This window comes from Pteropus vampyrus, unplaced genomic scaffold (assembly GCF_000151845.1).
Source record: "Pteropus vampyrus isolate Shadow unplaced genomic scaffold, Pvam_2.0 Scaffold48, whole genome shotgun sequence".
Classification (NCBI taxonomy): Eukaryota; Metazoa; Chordata; class Mammalia; order Chiroptera; family Pteropodidae; genus Pteropus; species Pteropus vampyrus.
In genome coordinates, this window is record NW_011888829.1 from 2,054,490 (window position 1) to 2,074,885 (window position 20,396).

Consider the following 20,396-nt stretch of genomic DNA (forward strand, 5'->3'; position numbering starts at 1 on the left):
GAAATTAGATATATATTTATATCTAACTGGAGAAACTGATAGCAGTGGTTTTTGGGAGGAAAAAAAATGGGGATCATGGGTAGGAAAGAAATGCTTTCCTCTCACTTTCTGCCTGTGTACTTGGCACTTTTTTTTTTAACCAAGTACAAGAATAATCAAGCAGTTCATTGTGTCTTCCTCCAAGCCAGACACAATTTTGAAATCTAGTAGGGTCTGAGTAGAAGAAACAAATTATTTTCCCTTCTCCCAGTGATGAGATGAAAGCCTTCCCCTTTCTCCCTTTCTTCAACCAAGTCCGCCTATTTGTTTCTTTAAAACAAATCCAGGCTACAGCCCTCTCTGGTGTAACCCATTTCTCCTGAATAAATCTTACTTTTCCTATTAAAAAAAAAAACAAAAAAAACAAAACCCCCCAAAACCCCAAAACTTACTCATTATCTATGTTCATTGAAAATACATTTAATTAAAGCAAAAAGCAAAGCACTCCTACCACTTCTCTTTGTATTTCGTAGGGTATGTCTTACATATTTTTCTGTGCCTAGGTGCATTTACACTTATAACTGCTCTTTCATTTAATACATGCACATCTTGCTCTTTACGTTTTAAAGTTTTTTTATTTAATGCTATTATTTATTAGTTAACTAATTCCCTCTGACATGGATTACACAGACTGTTTCAAACTTTCACCATTACGAGCAACGTTAAGAGAGATATCCTTATACAGAAACCTTTGTACAAGTCCACCTTCCCGAAAATAGATTTGTAAAAGCAAAGTTGCTTCATCACCAATTTGACTTTGCCTGCGATCTCCATCTGTAGTTGCTGCTCCATGCATTTTTTTTTTTTTAAGTAAGTTTACTGGGGTAACATTGGCTAATATAATTACATAATTTTCAGGTGTACATTATAAATTGACATCTGTATATTCTATTGTGTTTACCACCCAAAGTCCAGTTTCCCTCAGCTTCCATATATTTGATCCCCTTTACTCACTTCACCCTCCCTCTACCCCCTATATTTGACCCCATCCATGCATCCTTTTCATAACCAGCCGTAGACACTTCCCTGTGCCAAAGCTCAGCTCTGAGATGATTTCTTGCCCACGTGGACAAGTGTAAAACATACTTCCTGCTTCGTGTTTTTCTATACTCCCTTGAACAACTCTCCCTTTTGGATACCTGGCCCTTGATTGAACTCTATAGAATTAGTTGCGTTTCTCTAGCTGCTTACTTCTTGGCTCTCTAAATCAAAATTTCTCTCTTGGTTATTATGAAATCCTTAACTCCTTGGGTCATGGTTTTTTAAAACTTATTATGGGTTAAAAAAAAATCTTAACAATGGCATCTTTAAAATGTTAACATACATTAACAAGACGGCGACAACGTAGTTAAGCGTCGTCAAATTATTTCACAGATTTCTTGAGGGGATAGTACTCCCAAGAACACACTTTCATATAACTGTCCTTAAATATTAGTTTTTTAGTAAAGGCACTTGCAGCCTACCTACCTCCCACACGAAGACCATGCCTTTTCAAAATTCATCTTAGTGACAATGCACTGAAAATACACTTAAGTTAAAGGAAAACTAAAAAGCACTCATACCATACTCATATTTCAGTACACACATCCTTTTCTATATACACTTATAAATGACCAACTTCAATTTCTCTGACACGTTGCTTTCTATCTCTTCATCCTTTTCCCACTACCTAGATTTATAAAGGTTGAAATCTTTTTCTACTCTCTTAACACTTTTCCTAGAAGCGCTCCAAAAGCAAAGCTTGAAAAGATGACCACTTTTGCAGATAATTCCCAGATCTACATTTCAAGCCGTGACCCTGGTAGCATCCAGAACACCCCTCCTCCCACAATCCATTCCAGGACTCCCACAACCTGGCTTCTTCTGCTAATCACAATGTGCAACTCACACCAGCCTAGTCTACTTCCTGCTTCTTCTGGTTTGCTCAGGACATTCCCTTCTTTCTTCCTAGCCAAATGCCACTTACTCTTGGAGGCCCTGCTCAACTGCCATCCACCTCACAGTCTTCCCAGACCTCTCCAGTCCAGCTTCTCCCTGCTCTGAACCAAATAACAGGTGGCAATGAAGCACAGCCTTGTGACAAATTTTGAACTGTTGTCTTTTAACTTGTCATGTGATCGCAAACTGTCAATATATTGAGGGTGGGGACTGTGCCCATTACTTCTGTATCCCACAGTGCCCAGCACTAGTGCGACACAGACAACAAATACTCAATTGCTACTGAAAGAATGAGATATTAAAATCCAAGTTAGGCCAATAATACAACAGACACGAAAATAATATGTACATTCCTCTTTATTTAATACAACAAACACGTAACACATACAAAAAGAAAAAACAATCATGTAAAAGGTCCTGTCACAAAGGAGAGACAGGGAACATCTACACTAAATCAAATAAGGCTCCTGCTTTAAAACAGGGATTTGCTAGCTACACCTGGAATATGAGCAAGGCTGTTGCAAAAAAAAAAAAAAAAAAAAGAAAAAGAAAAAAAAAAGAGAGAGAGAGAGAGAGAGAGAGAGAGAGAGAGAGAGAAAGAAAAAACAAAATTCCCTGCACTGAAGTAGTATATCCATGGGGTTAATTTACTAAATTCACAGATCTATATTTAGGAATGTTTAAGCCCTCTCACATCATTCATCAGGATTTTATGAAGTGTGTGATTTTTTTTCCTTTTTGGTTAAAAAAATTTGCCTGTCCTTTTTTCTTAGAAAATAGTGACACAAGCTCTCTAAAAACTAGAAACCAGCAAACCACCCGAAGTTTGGAAAGCTTTACCACTGAACGTTAAAGGGCGTATAGAACTCAGAATGCAAAGGCAAGATGGCAGTGGGAAGAAGAATTTAACTTCTTAGTCATTTCCTTAGTCATGGTAGCTCGTATTTAATTGACCACTGGGAAAGACAAAATGGAAATACCTAGGCTCAGTGCAGGGTTCAGTAGCAGCAGTTTGTCCATATTCCTGCTCTGATTAGAGCCGGAAATTAAACAAGCACCAGTTCGTCTCAAAAGAGCCTTATACAAACACACACACATACATACCCACACCCATTCACATGTCATCACCACCCCCTTTTATTTAAATTTATTATTATTTTTTTTACTAAAATAATACAAAAAAGGGAGACAGGTATATTTACAAAAATCCATGGCTGGTACAGTACATAATTTTTAAGACACACTAATGCTACAATCTTTCAGGTCCTGAGATTATTACAAATATCAACTCAAAGCTGTGTTCAGGTCCAGTTTTAAAGGAAGAAAAAAAATCCCAAATATTAAGTCACACACTTATTTAAAATACAGCATATCCCTTCAAGTTAGCGAAAACGCACCTCCCTATAAACAAATGCGATACAGTGACCAGCGCCCCTCACCCAGAGGAGCAGCACTTACGCTCCTTCCTTCAAGATCGGTTATGAAACATGTTGGCATCTGTATCAAGTGTGGAGGTGGCTAAAGTAAGAGAAGATGGGTAACTGGAGGGAAGTTCCTCTACAGAGTGAACATTCACTGTATAAATAAGTCCCATTTTTCCTTCTGTTACCAAATGAAAGTCTTTCCCTTATCAAATTTATACCATGAAGGCTGGAAGTATGTGCTTAGCCAGACTAAAAATCAGAATCCTTATTTCCAATCAGTTATAGCAAATAGGTCTGCAGTCCCACAGGAAATGTTACAACTGCAAATTAACTTTCTTGCTTCTAACAAAAGAGAGAGAACACCTATCACTTAGTTACCTTGGTAGACTTTGATTAACACATTATTTGGGGCACAGAAATTTCACCAGCCAGAGATTTCTTTTCCTCTTCTTTTAAGCTTGAAATGTTTCCCAAGCAAAACACAATGGCAAGCCGCAGATTTACGTACTCTTCTGAAGAACAATTTGTAGTTTTGATACTTTCTATAATATAATTTTTCAATGACAGCCAACAAAGGACAAATAGTACAAAACTTGAATCCTTTCTCTGGAGGCTGGCCATGGATCAGAGGGAATTATCTGTAGGAATTTCTCTATTGGTGGAAGGGACCCTTGTTTATCTGAAAGTCTCAGAGGGCATAGCTAATTAATTATGTAGGCATAGCCAGGATTTAAAAAGTTGGCCAGAGTTGCCAACTTTCCGACTAACTATATAAAACAGTAATACCTCTGTTAACTGAGAATAACTTCTTTCACTTTTAATGCCTCTAGTCAAAGTTGGGGTAATCCTTGGTAACTTAGCAGGTACAAGAAAACCCAATGTGCTCACATAGAGCACACTACCTTGCAAGCGGTAGACATAAGCAAAACACGAGCAAAGTTTATGGCTGCCCGGATAGAAAATACAAGACAGCTAAGATCTGACAAATCAAGAGCAGGCTGTCACATAGAAAGACATGCCAACTGGCTGGTCCTAAATGTGCTTAGAGGCTGGATGGAGCTGCTGACTTCAAAAACAGAAGTATTCCCCAGTTATCTCGGGTTATATTCATCTTGTTTGAATTTAATTAGGTTTCCATGAGTGCTCCACTGTAAAATATTTTAAAACTAGATTTAAGATAAAATAGAATCATATCATTATCAGGAAAATGGGAGCAAATACTGTACAGAGTTTGGAGAAACATAAAATTGTTACTAAGGATTCATATGACCTATTCAGTTCAGACCTTTGAAACTGGGTTTATTCCAGGGAAGTATGAAAATACGCAAGGCAGAACAGTATGAGAAATAACAGCCACTAAGGAAGGCCTGCACCTCTTGAATAACCACCTCAAAAAGTGTCCAGAGGAAGCCATGAAATGTGGCTACTACCATGTTATATAGTAGAGAAATCTATTTTTTAATACAAAAGAGAAGAGAAAAAAAAATTCTGGTCACCAGTGATAATTCTAAGTCTTGGAAATACAGACTCCCTTAATTATACTACTGAGTTTTCTGAAAGTATTCTTGACCTATTTGGGTAACAGTTAGGAAAAGTGTCAGAAATTTAAGCACTAAATCACTATAAACTGAAATTATGTAAGAAAGATTGAGAAGTAGCAGTATTACAGAATGAGGAAGTTAAATAAAGATCACGAACAGCTGCTCTGAAGTAAATGGTACTCTGAGACTGTCTGAGAAAAATAATTTAATGTCAAGTTATTCAAAGGCAGTCTGCTTAAAAGCCTATGAGTCCCTGTCTGAGTCTTTGCTGGGATGTGAACAGTCTCCTGGAACACTTGTCGTCTTTATGCAACTGATAATCCAGTGCCGCAACTGGTTGATGAAATGGTGACTTCAGAGCTCAGACCAGAGGAAAGAAGAATGAAGACTAAAGCAAATGAAGAAAGACTTATTCGACATTAATACTCAAAGCTATCTTTAGAGTCTGATCATCTGTTCAGCTCTACAAACCTGAACACTGTGGCACAGTATCTAAAACTTTCTAAGGATTGAACACTGGGATGATTTATCTTAACAACCCAAAGATATTCCATGATTCTAACTACAGTTTTGCACCAGTGAAAGGATCTGTACTTAGTTTTTGAATATAAAGTTCACATTTTAGGATAGAAGAACACAAAATATCTCTATTTTATGCTTCTGTTAATTTTCCCTAGGGGAACCAACACACATTCAACAAAACCCTTATGCCTTATTTCTTTGGGTAGAAGTCTTAACATGTTATTTAAAGAAAAGAAAAAGAAGAAAAACGTGGAAAATAAAAAATATATTTATCTGCATAGTTGATACTTAGAGGCTACTTATTAACTAAGGCCTTTTCTGGAAAATGCAGTAAAAAACCCAAAAGTGATTTTAAGAAAAAACCGTCCTCGCACTAGAGATTACCTGGGCCTGGCTGGGCCGACCCCGGGGGCTGACCCGGCGCTTGGTCTGCTCGGGCCTGGTGCTCCCTTCTGACTCGCTTGGGCTGGACAATCTGTTCCTCATGCCTTCCATTGTCTTTCTTGATCCTCAATATGTGCTACAATTCAAATCTACACACAGCCCCTAACAATTGTTGCTCAGCATTTATCCCTAACTAAAACCGCAGCATCCATTTTTTTCCTGTTGTTTTAAATGAAAAAAGAAAAATTCTATGTATTACTATCTAATATGCTGGGATGGAAGGTGGGATAAAATGATCTTCACTTCATTTTCTCTTCGGAGTTGGGAAAACATGTTTCTTTCTACCTCCACCCTCTTCATCCCTGCCCCGGCTAGGAAGTGAACATTGCCCTCCCCTCTCCCATTTTCCTACAACCTGAGCAGTTGGTGGCTCCAACTCTTTCAGGGATAGAAAAAGCATAAACTGCAAAGGTCGACTACCTAAAAGTGTACCCAGCTGACCGTGTGTAGTGCTTGCCCCTTCGGAGCAAAACTGGATAAACTCAGAGTAACAGAAATAGGACACAATCTCTGACTGACAAGAATGAGGAGACTCTCATTCATTCTTGAAAAGTTAAAAGCTTAGCTATCCATCACCAAACAACTAACAAAAGGAAATTAGATTGAGAAGATGGAAAAGTGAGGCAGACGAAACTTCCGGGATCATTTATCACCTCCAATAAGCAATCATCCAAACTTGATCTAGCTTTAGCTCCACAACCTTGGCAAAAATCACACATGTAATAACGCCATAAAAGGCTAAAAAAAAAAATCTATGTATAATTAAGAAACTTAGTGTTATTTCCCCCTCCCCACTTATTAACCTGAAAGTACCCATTTTACCCTACCACAAATATATGTTTAAATAACAAATATGCATCTAAATTAGAATTCCAGTGACTTTTTTTAACTTAAAAAATCATATGGTGCTTTTTATACCCATTTTTTTAGCCTCTGCAGGATGATGATAATACTTTAGTTATATAGGACATTTGAGAAAAACTCAAATTATTTTTGAAATAGTAAAGTCTCTGATATCCCTGGGAGGTAGGTGAATATTATTATACCCAATATTCTAATGGGTAATCTGAGGCACGAAGGTTAAATGATATTCCCCCTAAACACAGTAATCCAGAGTACCACGACCGACAGGGCTGCCCGACCACAGTTTTGCTATCAGGTAGCACGATCGGGAGCCTCTGTCCTCTCCTTTTCAGCCACCAGTCTCCTCTTCCCACTCGTATTCAGAAGGGGGCACTTATCAGATCTTTGTGCTGGCTTTTGAGGATTGGTTCACCTTAGTCTTCCTTAATATGTCGCATCTGTTTTCAACTAAAAAGTTGGATGAATCTTAGATACTGAAATTATGTTATTTTGCTCAAGGGAGGAATGTAAATAACCATAAAAGCAGATGAAGCCAAATGAAAAGTGAAGATCTCTCAAGGGTGCTATCGGTTATATGAGTGTTCTCCTCAGTATCTGAAGTCTTTCTACTTCTAAATGTATTAACCTTCTGACAGATACGCAGCTATGTGAATTCTTCAAAAATCATTTCCCAGAAGAAAATAGGATGCATTTTTAATGTTGACAAAGTTGCTGACCTCCTTGAAAACATCATCCAGATACAATACCGTGATTCCAACTCTAGCGCCCCATGTCTTTTTACCTGCCACAGTGCACCTTATTGACCTGACCCACAAAAGACTCTTGTTATTCCAATGCTTTCTCCAATATCACTCGTGCCATCTGAAGGGCACGGAGCGGTTGGTTACATCCGGGAATAGTCAAGTAGTCCATAAATTTATTTTACTTGTATTAACTGACTTATTATATATACGTATATATTTTTGGTTAACTTCTACAAACAGATATTCGAAGGGGGAAGAGAGCATCTTGTGAAAAGACAATTTCCCAATCCACCCATCTGAATTGACTAAAAGCAGTGGAATAAACAAGGCAGAAGTCTTGCAACACTGGAAGGGGAGTGTTCAGAAAGGATGCGATGTCACAGCAGCTACTAGTTTTATATATATATTACATATGTATACATACATATATACCTATATATGTATGTTTGTCTGTATGTCTCTTACAACATATCCATATGCATATAAGGAAGATGAAGAATATGACATGACATAATGTTGGCAAGTTTGAGATTCTTCCTCATGTATCCCCTGACTTACTAGCCTGTACTTTAGGATATCTGAAAACAGTTTCAAAGGAGGGAGAAAAAGAAAAAAAAGGCACTTAACAAAGACAAAGGCCTGAATTGAGCATGTTTTAGAGGAGCAATATAAGCATTTCACCAGAGCTAAGAAATGATTTACAGAGTTAAACTTTTCCCCTTAAATCTTATAAAATAAAATTGCATAACATGTTTGTAATCAGTCATTTACCTATTTCTGCATTTTTCTTCTGCTTCATTATTACAAAAACAAAAGCCCCCAAAGCAAAAAATAAAACAACGAAAACAATTATACATGCACAATAGAAAGTAAAAGTGCCCCTTCTGAGAACATAATGTCAGCAGAAACTACAGTGCTGAAGCACAGGGGACGTTCTCAAGTTTGGCCTGATTATAGATTTTTCTCACTCTTCTATTTCTAATTTAAAACAAAACAGAACAAGTACCAACAAACGAAACAAGCAAACACAAATTCAAAACCTAAGTGATGATAAAAAGAATACAGAGACCAGTGTGCTTTTATGGTACACTCCTAAAATAAAGTATCCTAATTCTATACATGGGTCAAATTATATGACAGAACCTTCCAGAAATAAAGAACTGTAAATTAGGTTAAAGTCGACCAATGCAGGCAAAGTTCATTTTAAAAATTTAGCAGCAAATATGATAGGTAACTGAAGTTCTAAGAGATGATCCCAAGGGACACAGAGTCCTCATAATCAATGGCAGTTTGAAAAACAGTAGAATTTCCATTTCAGGAAATATCTTGAACCAAGTAGAGGTGGAAAGGGGTATGGCAGAGGGCAACCAGAGGAGAAAGACTAGAGGTGTCTGCCCTTTCCAACCCTGGGTAGTAAACAATTTAGATCTGCTTTGGGAAAAAAAAAAAAATCCTGGGTTAAAAATCTTTTCCAATAAGTTGTTTTCAAACAGGTGTCAAACCCACAGTATTCAAACATGTGTGTGCCCGGTTCTTCCTCCTATCTCAGTGATACAATAAACCCTACTGGACTTCTATGATACATAAAAAAATGTTATTTGGGCTAACAACATCCATCAAAGGGGTGGTAGGCATGAAGAATGTACTAACACAATCCTCTGACTTCCTCGGAATATCAAGTCTTTGTGACTTGAGATTAACCTCACTTCTTTTCCCAAAACCTTTTTCTTCAGGCTGCTTTAAAACGATGACTTTTTTTAATCCTCTGATCTCAGAAGCTTAGGAGAAAGAATTATAATCGACTTCTAGTGGAATTATTGCTTGCGTGGATTCTGGAGGCTCTGAATGAGCTTGACACTTTGCTCCCAAACAGTCTCCAACTGAGGCTCAGCACTGCTATCTCGGAAGACAACGCTGCTGACCGTTATTGCTGTGAATACTGAGGATTAATTTGTATGTACAGTAACAGCTTATACATCAGTGAAGGCAATTTAAAATACAAGACAGTCGAAAACAGAACAGCTTAATTTTCCTGAATCAAGAATCCCGCCAAGTGGGATGTAATTAAGTGTGCTGATTATTTTTGCATTGGGATGTTGCTAATGCTCTTCAGAAAGACACATTGCTCTATATCCTTTCCAATTACTCACCATTTAAAAAATAACAGAATTTGACTTTTAAGTGCAAAAATACAGTATGAGTCACACGTCTCTGTGCTAAAAAATAACCGATTTATATGTTTGTTTTCTAGTAAGAAAAACTGTAAAGTTAAGTGACCATATAGTATGGACATCACTTTCAATGTTATGGTCTAGAAAAGAAATAGTTTTGTATTTACACGTAGGAACTCTTTGATCATATTTATCTATTAAGGGATATAAGACTGTTTGTCTCATTTGTACAACAGAAAAGGATAGTCTTGATTGCAATGGATTTAAGTTAGTGAAAATGTGGTGGTGGGGGTGGGGCGTGAGGTGGGAATCTGGCAGCAGCCCCCAAGGAATCAAGACTGAAGAGAATAGAACATAATCTCCACATACATGGACCTCTCAGAGCCAAGGGCCTTCAGACAGTTTTCATGGGTAGTTATAAAATGATACCAAGGGAAAGAACTGATAATTCTGTTCTTTAATGATGATGGAACCACCAGGGATTTTCATATGGCATGATTCAGAAATGAGGGATTTAAGAAATTAAAATTGGTGCTCCTGACTTAAACTAGTGATGAATTTATATGTGAATAAATAAATGTGTGCATCTATACACACATACAAATGAATACATACATGCACAGTTATCAGCAGGAAGAGATTAGTATGCACTGACTTCCCTCCTGGTACTGGAAGTAAAACAAAGGCTGGCTTCCCAAAGGGAAACTCCTACATAGTATTAGCAAAGGCTTTTTTTTCCCCCAAATTAAATAAAAACAAAAGGTATGCTATACTGGAATAACTCAAGAACTGGATAAGCTTCCCTAATTAAAAAACCAAACAAGTTTTAATCAAACATACCCAATTCAAGTCAAACCTCTCTGCGACATCCCAATATCCTTCCAAAATATCTACCAGGGTTGACACAACATTCTTATTTGTTTTATGGGTAAATTAAATTCTTAGAGGCAAGTAATTATATCAACGATTCCTTTGAAATAATCCTTTCCCCTTACTGTAACAAGTTCTTGGAACTAAAGTTTTCAGTTATTTATTAACTTTTTTGCTATGAAGCAAGCCAATGTGACTTTGAAGTCAAAATATAGGTATACAGATCTGAAGAGATCTGTGGTCATTTATTCATAGTTCTATAGGCTATTTGGGACTTTTGCGTATAAAAAGAAAAAAGGGGCCTGGTTAATACTCTTATTTGAATCAATTTAATGGTATAGAGTGATCTGCAATGAAAACATTTGCAAGAAATCTTGCTACTATCAATCTGATACTGTTTTTAGTTAGTTTGTCATTATAAATGGATCATACTTATACCATTTTTGCATACTGTTTGAAAACATTCAGAAGCTTAAATAGGAAGAAAAAAGAAAGAAGAGTGATACTACACTGATGATGAGGCATAAAAAATCAAATAAAATGTATCCAAACGGAACCATAAATTTCTCCCTTAACATCCTTTGCTGACTATGCTATTTGCATAAGGAAGCCATAATAAGCAAGGAATCTGTAGTATTATCTGTAGCATTACTCATATACCATATTCTGAGTAAATATTAGTAAATGCTCCAAATCGGTTTCACTACACTGGATATAGGGAGTAAAAATACACTGTGATTGTTACAAAAAATAATCCCTTGTACACATGATTCTAATGTAATTCCTCTCTTTAAAATACTATCTTAAAAATTCCAAAAATATATATATGCTATTTGAATGACCAGTGAAGTCTATGTAGTACATACTTATACCTGTTTATATCGATATTTAAGTCACCTGAAGTATCACTAGCTAAAAGAACAGAAGGAGAAATTGTGAACTGAGGTGAAGTTGGGGGAAATTTACAATTCGTAGTGGTAAGCTTGCGAGGGCTCAGAGCACCAAAGCCACAGCCCTACGTCAAAGATCCCCATTTCTCAAGAGAAAAATGTGAATAGTCACATTTTAGCATCAAGAATGGAAATAAGAATTAACCAGTCATACCAGATGCACGAATCACCTGAAGAAAGAGAGTTAAGTACCTGCTTCTGAATGGAAGATGAAATTGACCCTTTTACAAAAAGGGGACATCTAAGTTTCGTCTGTTAAGAGCAACAGGCTCAATTTCTCGACTTTTAAAAATCTCGATGATCAACAATATATATCACTGTGCTAAAATAACTTTCCTGAAGCATTTTTAGTCCACTGATTTCTAAGGGGGAGTTGCTACATACTGGAGAAGATTCAAGTCTGTTCAGGATTTTTGAGGGTAGTATTTACTCAGCTACTGTCTGTATTAGACATAGTGTAAATTTTTTTTTTTTTTGTGACAAATATGCTGCAGAGTCCACTCAAATAGACATGCTCATTACTCCTGACAAACTGGCCTAATTCCAGATATATTGCCTTTTATTATGCAATTATGTCTATAAGTGTTCAGATCCAACCCCCAGGATGGATGGAGTTTACCCAAATCCTCAATTTCCTTCTTCCTCCCCCCGGGAAAAATCAAATTTGTACTTCTGTGGGTTTGACAACTGAGTCTCTTTCAAGTCAGTTATTATGGTAACTTTGTCTTTCTTTAGAAGAGACCAAAGGTCACTAACTTCGCAAGAAAGCGTTTCTTCCTCCTGCAACTGGCTTTACTCAAGTAATGTTCTCTTTTCTCTTCCTCCTCACCACAGTGCTTGGGACGAGAGTGTAAACATCGACAGAACAGCAGCCCTATGACTATGCGAGTACTTTCCCATCAGGTAGATCCATCAGCCAGCTGGGTGTCTCATGTCCTTCTCTTGCTGGGAAGTCACTGAGATTTCCGTGGTAATTTAGTGTCCCCTTTACTTTGGCCTCCATCTAAGAAAAGAGATGTTTAATTGGTATAGGTAGGCATGTTATAAAGAATTGATAAAAACAAACAAAGCAAAAAATATCCTTCAATTTTCATGTGGATGACATGGCTACAAAGATAACCTTTTATATTTCACACGCTATACAGCATTACAGAGGTTGAGAAAACATAAAGGAGATAAAAACTCAACAAGAACAATCCTCTTATCTCAAATGACTGTGGTTCAATTGGTTTTCAGTGTCCTACAAATACTGCTTCAGCAAGTTATTTATCACCTACTTCATAGCCAATTGTGCCAAATTCTCTGAGGATTATAAAGGAACATAGGACATAATCCCCACCTTCTTGGGACCTACCACACCTTTCAATTCCTTTAGAAGACAAGGTCAACTTCACTTATTTTGCAAGTGAAATTAAATTTCTTGCCATGATAGAGAGCACTTGATAATGAATTCTCAATTATTTAAGTTAATGAATGGGGCACACTGGTAGTGAAAAATCCAGTTGAGTCTTTGTTTTGGTCCTAACCTGGCAAAAGTTGTAAGTGGTAGGAAAGTCTGCTACTGGGAATAATGATTTCCAGTATTACACATATGACCATATAACTCTTACTACAAAAATGTTACTTATTCTGTTTAAACGAGGCAAGAGGAGGGCCAGAGATTTCAAAAGCCCCAAAAATATAAAGGAAGTCTCTAAAAGGTCATTGCCTTAGCAAGGAATATGAAGCCCCCTAGGCCTAACAGAAAAAGACAGGGGGAAGCATGGTAGAAATACACAGGTGAAAAGGACAAAATATTGTACTACAGTAACAGTCTTAAGGTTGGAGGAGACCACAAAAGTCACAGTGCTAGGTCCACTCATCTGAAAATTACTCTGTTAAAACAAAACAAAACACTTCCTCTACTGAAGGAAAGATGTATCAATAAACAGAACGATTATTTCCAAAGCTGTATAAACAGAATACTATTAAAATAACTTTGGTGACAACAGCTAAGGTATTGGCTTTTCCATTTATTATATAATTGCATTAGTAGAGAGAATGATTTAACTTGAGGCATAATTAAACTCACGAAATGGCAAGGTGAGATTTTGCTCAAAGAAGCTCTTTGGTTAATTAGCAAAATAAAATACTCCTAATAATTGGACTGTGAGAGTCTTTAGACCAAGGGCCAAAACCAGCCCACCACCTCTTTTTACACATGAAGTTTTATTGGAACCCAGCCACAGTCATGTTATAAATTCCCTATGGCTGTTTTCACACTATAGTGACAGAGTTGAGCTGTGATAAAGACTATACAGCCTGCAAAGCCTAAAATATTTACTCTGTGGGCCTTGATAGGAAAAGTTTACTGACCCCTGACTTTAGATAAAGTTAGAGAATTAGTATTAAATGAACTCTCCCTACGTTATCAGATGTCATGCTAGAAGCTTTAAATACATTTTTATTAAATTCTCATAAGAAGCTTATTCAAATATGTTGTCCCTAGTTTACGAGCTAAGGAAGTGATGGCCAAACAAGTTAAGAAACTTGCTCAAAGTGGCACTCCTGGAATTCAAAAATCCAACTCTGATACTCAAATTCTGTCTTACACTTCTAAGTGTTATTAAAATGAAAAACTGTAAACTTTTTATTTCAATTACTTGAAAAATACTTGGAATTTCCTTTCTCCCTCTGGAACAGTGGTGCTGCCCAGACGAGAAGCTAATTCATATAAAAGCTGGAATAGTGGGGCCATGTTGAACCACAAGAATTCTGCATCTAATTCCTTGCAGGTTCACACCAATCTGCCCTATGTGCATATGGCCCTAAGCCAAATTTGTCATACCAAGCATCATCAATACTCAGGGGAGAACAGCTTTAGTCACAGGGCTACTTTCCGTAAGCATGAAAACCTAACTGAGGAGTTCAGGAAGATCAGGATGGTGGACATTTATGCCTACTTTGTGTACCTCTTTTGCACAACTGTGGTTTTATTATTCATTCTCTCAAGGGGTGAGTCTGAGGCAGCTTACCACTTAGGACTTTTACATGGCTAATTACAACCTGTTGCCTCAAGATTGCCATATAGCTCCTATTTCCACATTGTGGCCAAGTGTAAACTTGTTTAAAGACAATTTGAAATGCAGTGGCCAAAGAGATCAGTGAGGCCCCAGGCAACTTCCAAAGTTAAGAGGGTTTCTGAGCAATTATTTCTGCTCAGAACATCCTGAAAATGGCCTTCAGAACAGTATCAGCAGTCTACTGAGGTCAACTGCTGTGAGAGCAGGAACTCGGAAGCCAACGTGTCATGACCAGTGCACACTATCTAATTTCAGATTTCAGAGTGATCTAGTTGGGCTGCAAGCATATAATGCAGAGTTTCGATTATGTTAATTTAATCAGCGCTAAGAGGCAGAAAGGTTTAATGGTTAAGGATACAGGCTGTGGAGTCAGATTTCCTGAGTTTATATCTTAGATTGAACACTTGAGTGTATCGTCTTGGGCAAACTGCTTATCACTAATTCAGTTTCCTGATCTATAAAATGGGAGTTGTTACCTCATTCACAGGCCTGTTGTAATGATTAAATTACTAATACAAGTAGTCACAAGATCATCTGGCACTTAGTAAGCTTTTGATAAATGTAAACTATTATAATTACTTGAAATGACTTTTGTACATTGTCTTAAGAATCCTCTTGTCATTTCTATATAAAACTTTCAAAGAGGCTCTCCTCACTGTAACAAAAGATCTCATTTACTTACTTCCTTTCAAAAGGAGTTTGTTGCTAATAAGGATTCAGTCATATGAAAATGTTTTTTTCTAACCTTTGTCACTCCAGAAAAGATTTCTAATCCAATCGATATAGCTATATAAAAAATAAAGAGATGAAGAAACAGGTGGCTTTCTTACCATTAAATGTTTGCTGTAAATGTGTAGGCAGAGGTGAGTGGGAAAGTGTTGCTGCATGCTGAGCTCCTGGCTGTAAACCCTTTAGTAAATCTGAGAGGAAAACAGATTTGTCAGTGATATTCTTAAATATGATTTGAGCCTTCTTAGATCAAAAATGAAAATAGTTTATCTAATGCAAGCACAGCCTCTGACTTCAAAGGCCTTCTTAGAGTACGTATATTTTTTAAAATTTACATATATAAATATATCTAAATAACACAGCAAATTTAACTTTCTCTTATTATAAATTTCATTAAGATAGAACTGTGGTACAGCGGTTCATTTAAAATGCTAAATTAAATCTCAGAGTCCAGTAATTTGACTTTTTATATATAGATGAAATAAACTGCATTTAAAAAAATTCTATAACCTTCGCTAACTCCAACTGGACCACTCTCAATTAGTATCAATTCGTGAGGTTTCCTATTCTGTCAAACTCAGTACCCAAGTAAATAAAAGAATGCTACTTACTCTGAGTTAGGCTATGGTGGAAAGCGGCTGAGGTAGATCCCGAGGTGGTTGTCACTCCAGCTGTGTCCGTTCCAAAGCCAAGTAGCTCCAAGGGAAACTGGAAGGGCATGGTCACTGGAACAAGGCCACCCAGCATCCCAAAAGGAGTCACATTTTGATTTGTTACAGACAAAGGTGATGTCATGAGAGTCAGAGGTGAGGCATTAGCCAATAATGATGCTCCTGCTGTGGACTGCAGAAACCAGGGGTCAAAATACATAAGAAATCAAATCTTTAACCTGAATTATTTAATATCCTCATGGGTGCAAGACTGTGTTTTATATCTGCTCTAACAGAAACTTTATGAAACAGAAATGAAGACTGAGGTGAATAAAATGTATTTCAAAGAGCTACCGATATCAGTTTTGGCAATAATTCTATACTCAGCTCTTCATCATGTTTGGACTTAAACACCTGTATTAACTCGCATTTACTCTCTTAACCCGCACTCAAGTCTGATCGTAGATTTCCACTTTTGCTCCTAGCCCCTCGTTCTGAACCACTAGTGATTAATCCCACACAACTGTAATCTGGTTTCTGAAAATGCTTGGTCATTTTACCCTTTGTCTCACACTCCTCGGCGCAATCCTTGCTGTTGCTGTTCCAGGCTATTACTCTCTCAGAGCCCTAACTCGGTATCCTTCACTTTCGATCTAACACCTTAAAGAGATAAGGCCACCCTGGATGTTCTTCCTCACCATCAGCTTTACTTGCCTCTTCTCCAAAAGCTAACCACCTGACCGATGCCACAAATCTCATCTATGTACAACTTTCGGGTACAAATATCTAGTACTACACCCCTTCCATGTTTTTTCTGCCTTCTCATATATGGAGACCTCTGACCTCTGTTTACAACCATAGTAATTCCGGGCTCTTCTTTAACCACTAGAAACAACCTGACTTATTTGTATTCCTTTTGTTATCAAACTTACTGAATGACAGCCTCTGTTTTCCACATTATGTAGTCTCTCCCTAACACCTGAAAGCTGGTATCTATCTCTATTACTTTTCTGAACTCAGAATCCCTAACGTAAAAGTTAAAATAGAGGATGTTTTGACACTCCCTTACTTGGGCTTTACTGCTGTTTATGAATAAAAACACTTAAATCAGAAATATGCTAACACTGATGAACTTTCGTTGAGATATTAAATATATTTTATTAAGCTAATTTAATTCTCTGAACAATTTTTCTATACAGTCATTAAATAATGTTTCCCATTTTGACACTTCTCTCTGTGCACTTATCAACAAAGATTACAATAAACTTTTCTTGGTGTCAGATATTATCTATTATAGTTTCTGCAACTGTGAGTTTTCTTTTGTAGTTGTATTTCATCAACTCTAAATTTCCCTGGCCAAAAACTTTACATGTTAGCTATTGTTAGATTTATTTTATGTGTTGATTATTCTACCAGTAAACGTTAATTTATAAAGGGTTGATCATTTTATTTCTTAGTTGATGCGTAAGAAAAATGTAGGTGATCTTCCCACACATATATGCTATATTACAAATATTTACACACTTAGTGGTCCATGCCACTGCTGAACAAAAATTGAAGAACATCCTCAAAAAGCTTTCTCTTCCGGTTTCTTTCCCTTCTAGTTTTTCCACTCTCTCTCCAATAGCACCCCTTTCCATTATCTCCTTTATTTTTAATCTCTCGAATTTATATGCATAGTTTCGACCTCTCAATTTCAATTCTGTACATCTAGAAGTTAGTGAAGAACTTCACTTGGATACCTAACACTCACCAATCTGGCATGTCCACAACTGAATTCACCGTCTCCTGTGATGTTAACTGCTACCATTAACAAACAGTCTCATTCTTTCCCACCATCGAGGCTTGAAACCTTAGTTTTTTGCATAAGGTGAAGGACAAGCTGAGTTCATACCCATTCTTTTCTTTTTTACCATGACTCTCTCCAACACCTAAGCCCAGTCTTTATGACTTCATGCTTGGACACAACTCCTTTTCCTATTTTCCAGTCTTTCTGTTGTGCCGATCCTGACACACAAAATGGGTGCAGTACGAAAGAATCACTAAGTTAAAAATAGTGCTTTGAAGCAATATAGATAGAAAGAATCCTGCATCAATTTTAGAATTAACAAGAGGTCTTTATTCTTTTTAATCATAATTCTATTGTGGTCTCAGGATAATGAAGCTCACACTCCAAGGCAGTGTGCTCCAAGTGGAGCCCCCTAGTGAGAAACATTAAATACTGCTAATATGGAGAACTCAGGCTTTTTTGGAGGCTAATTTAAGCATTAAAATATTTTAGATGGAAAACGTAAATTAGGGCAACTTCCAAAATTAAGTAACTGAGTATCAGCAATAAAAAATGGTGCCATGCCATAACTGTCTAATGCCTTGTAATGTCAAAAACTTCTTTATCTAATTTTGTTTATAAAACTAAAATGAAACATTGGATTGTCTAAATGTTACATGGACATTTACAATTTCTCTCTCCTAGAAGATGGAGAACTTTCAAAACTGGGGTATCCCACCACTGATGTCATTCGTAACCATACATGAAATAGGCAAATAGCTCGGGATAATGCCTCATAACCAAAAATACTTTCTATGATACTTTCTACGACCTCCACATTTCATTTCCAGGGGAAAATATGAAGGTAAACTTTGCTCTTCCTGGGGTGGGCATTACATTATTTTTAACCACATTTTATTTTGGTGAGTGTACCTGTCCCCCGCCCCCATTCTCTGCAATGCCCAGAGTGATCCCTAGAAATATCAAACAGACCTTGCCACTTTCCTATAAAATACCCTCCAAGAGCTTCCCACTGTGCACAGAATGAAATCTCAAGTCTTTATCGTGGCCCAAGGTCCTCCACCACATAATTCTGGTTGACCTCCAACCTCATCACTTACCCATTTTCCCTGGTCTAGCTATCAGGTCTACATGTCAGGCTCTTTCCTGTCTCAGAGTCTTCACAGCCACCATCCCTCCTGCCTGGACTGTTTGTTCCCTCTTTTTCCCAAATGGCTGGTACCTGCTCATTCAGTTCTGAGCTTAAATGATGCCTCCTCAAAGAGGCCTTCTCCAGCTGCCTTATCTATGTTAGCAACAATCACACTTTATCATATCATTCTATTTTATTTTTTCATGGAACTCAATATATTTTTTAAAATTGCATTTTGCTTATCTTCCTATCTGGAACACATGCTCCACAAGAAGAGGAATCTCGGGCATGGTATTCACCCTGCTTCCTCAGCACCTAGAAGAGTGCCTGGCACATAGTAAACACGTAACGAATTATTTTGGGAATTATAAAGTGGCAAAGACAGGATTCATAGACAATCAGTAAGCTGAAGGACAAGAAAGAAGAGGAGTGCCTTGAGTGGAAAGTTATTAAACAGAAAGCAGGTAGAGGTAATAATTTGAACCCAGAAAGATTTTAACTTCTGTTAAACTCAGGACCTGTCACTTTTACTCTGCAAATGAGCAGACAGCTGAAGATGTCTTTCAGACAGGAGTTGAATGCTTTGCAAGAATATATAGGAAATCAGTTCTTAGTGCTGGAGTGCTAGAGAGACAGGATCTAGAGGCCACCAAAGTAGCTGATAAAACTTCAATGAGATATGCTAAAAAAAAAAAAAGAAAAGAAAAAAGAAAAGAAAAGAAAAATAATAATAATAAAAAAAGAATCTTAAAAAGAAAAGAAAAATAATAATAATAAAAAAAGAATCTTAGGTTCCCCAGAAGCTGGAAACACCCTTATTCAATTACTGACCTTTTCTTCAGTCAAACCAATAAGATAGAACAAAAAGGACCAGATATAAAGGCAGGCACAATAAGGTCTCCAAATTCTAAAGCCATTTTGGAGGGGGCAAAAACTCGGAGGGAGTACTTTTTAGAAAAACAAATTTTGTCATGTAAGTTCATGCTGACAAAATAACTGGTAAACAACTGCTATACCAAGTATGTGGGTTCTTTCGGGATAAATGATCAAATACAGGAAGGTTTCTGGGGGAAAAGAAAACTGATAGATTCTGGAGATACAAAGGATGAAGAAAGAAAATGAAGCAAGTGAAAAACAAAATTTTTTTAACTCCAGGAAAAAAGCCAAAAATTTATAATAAGAAAGCAAATGAAATAGTGTACGATATCTAGCCCAACAGAGAAAATATTGTACATAGTCATGTCTTTAACCAAAATTGTAATTTTACTATTTCAGGAGACTGGGAAAATTATGAGAGCTAAAGGCCTGATTTATCATAATGAGAAGTTAAAGAGAATATTAAAATGAATAAATTAAGAGTCTTCCATTCATTCTTATTATTTAAAAACATAGAGCTAAAAATTATAGGTAGTTGACTCTAGGAAGGAGGATATGGGGCAGGGAACTGCCATTTCTATTATTCTCTCACATTCTCTTTGATCGAATTAAAAATTAATTTCAAAAACAGTCAACATTTTAATAAAGGTTA

The 20,396-nt window shown here is 36.9% G+C and overlaps 1 protein-coding gene across 1 annotated transcript in view; it reads right to left on the bottom strand.

Moving 5' to 3' along the window:
• Positions 1-3,098: 3,098 nt before the first annotated feature.
• Positions 3,099-20,396, bottom strand: part of UBN2 (ubinuclein 2) — a 67,132-nt gene continuing 49,834 nt past the window's right edge. Inside the window, exons 16-18 of the mRNA XM_011359560.2 lie at positions 15,909-16,140; positions 15,399-15,488; positions 3,099-12,509 (exon numbers count right to left, since the gene is read on the bottom strand). Coding sequence (XP_011357862.1) covers positions 12,460-12,509; positions 15,399-15,488; positions 15,909-16,140 — 372 coding nt within the window. The 3' untranslated portion in view covers positions 3,099-12,459. The remainder of the gene's footprint in view (positions 12,510-15,398; positions 15,489-15,908; positions 16,141-20,396) is intronic.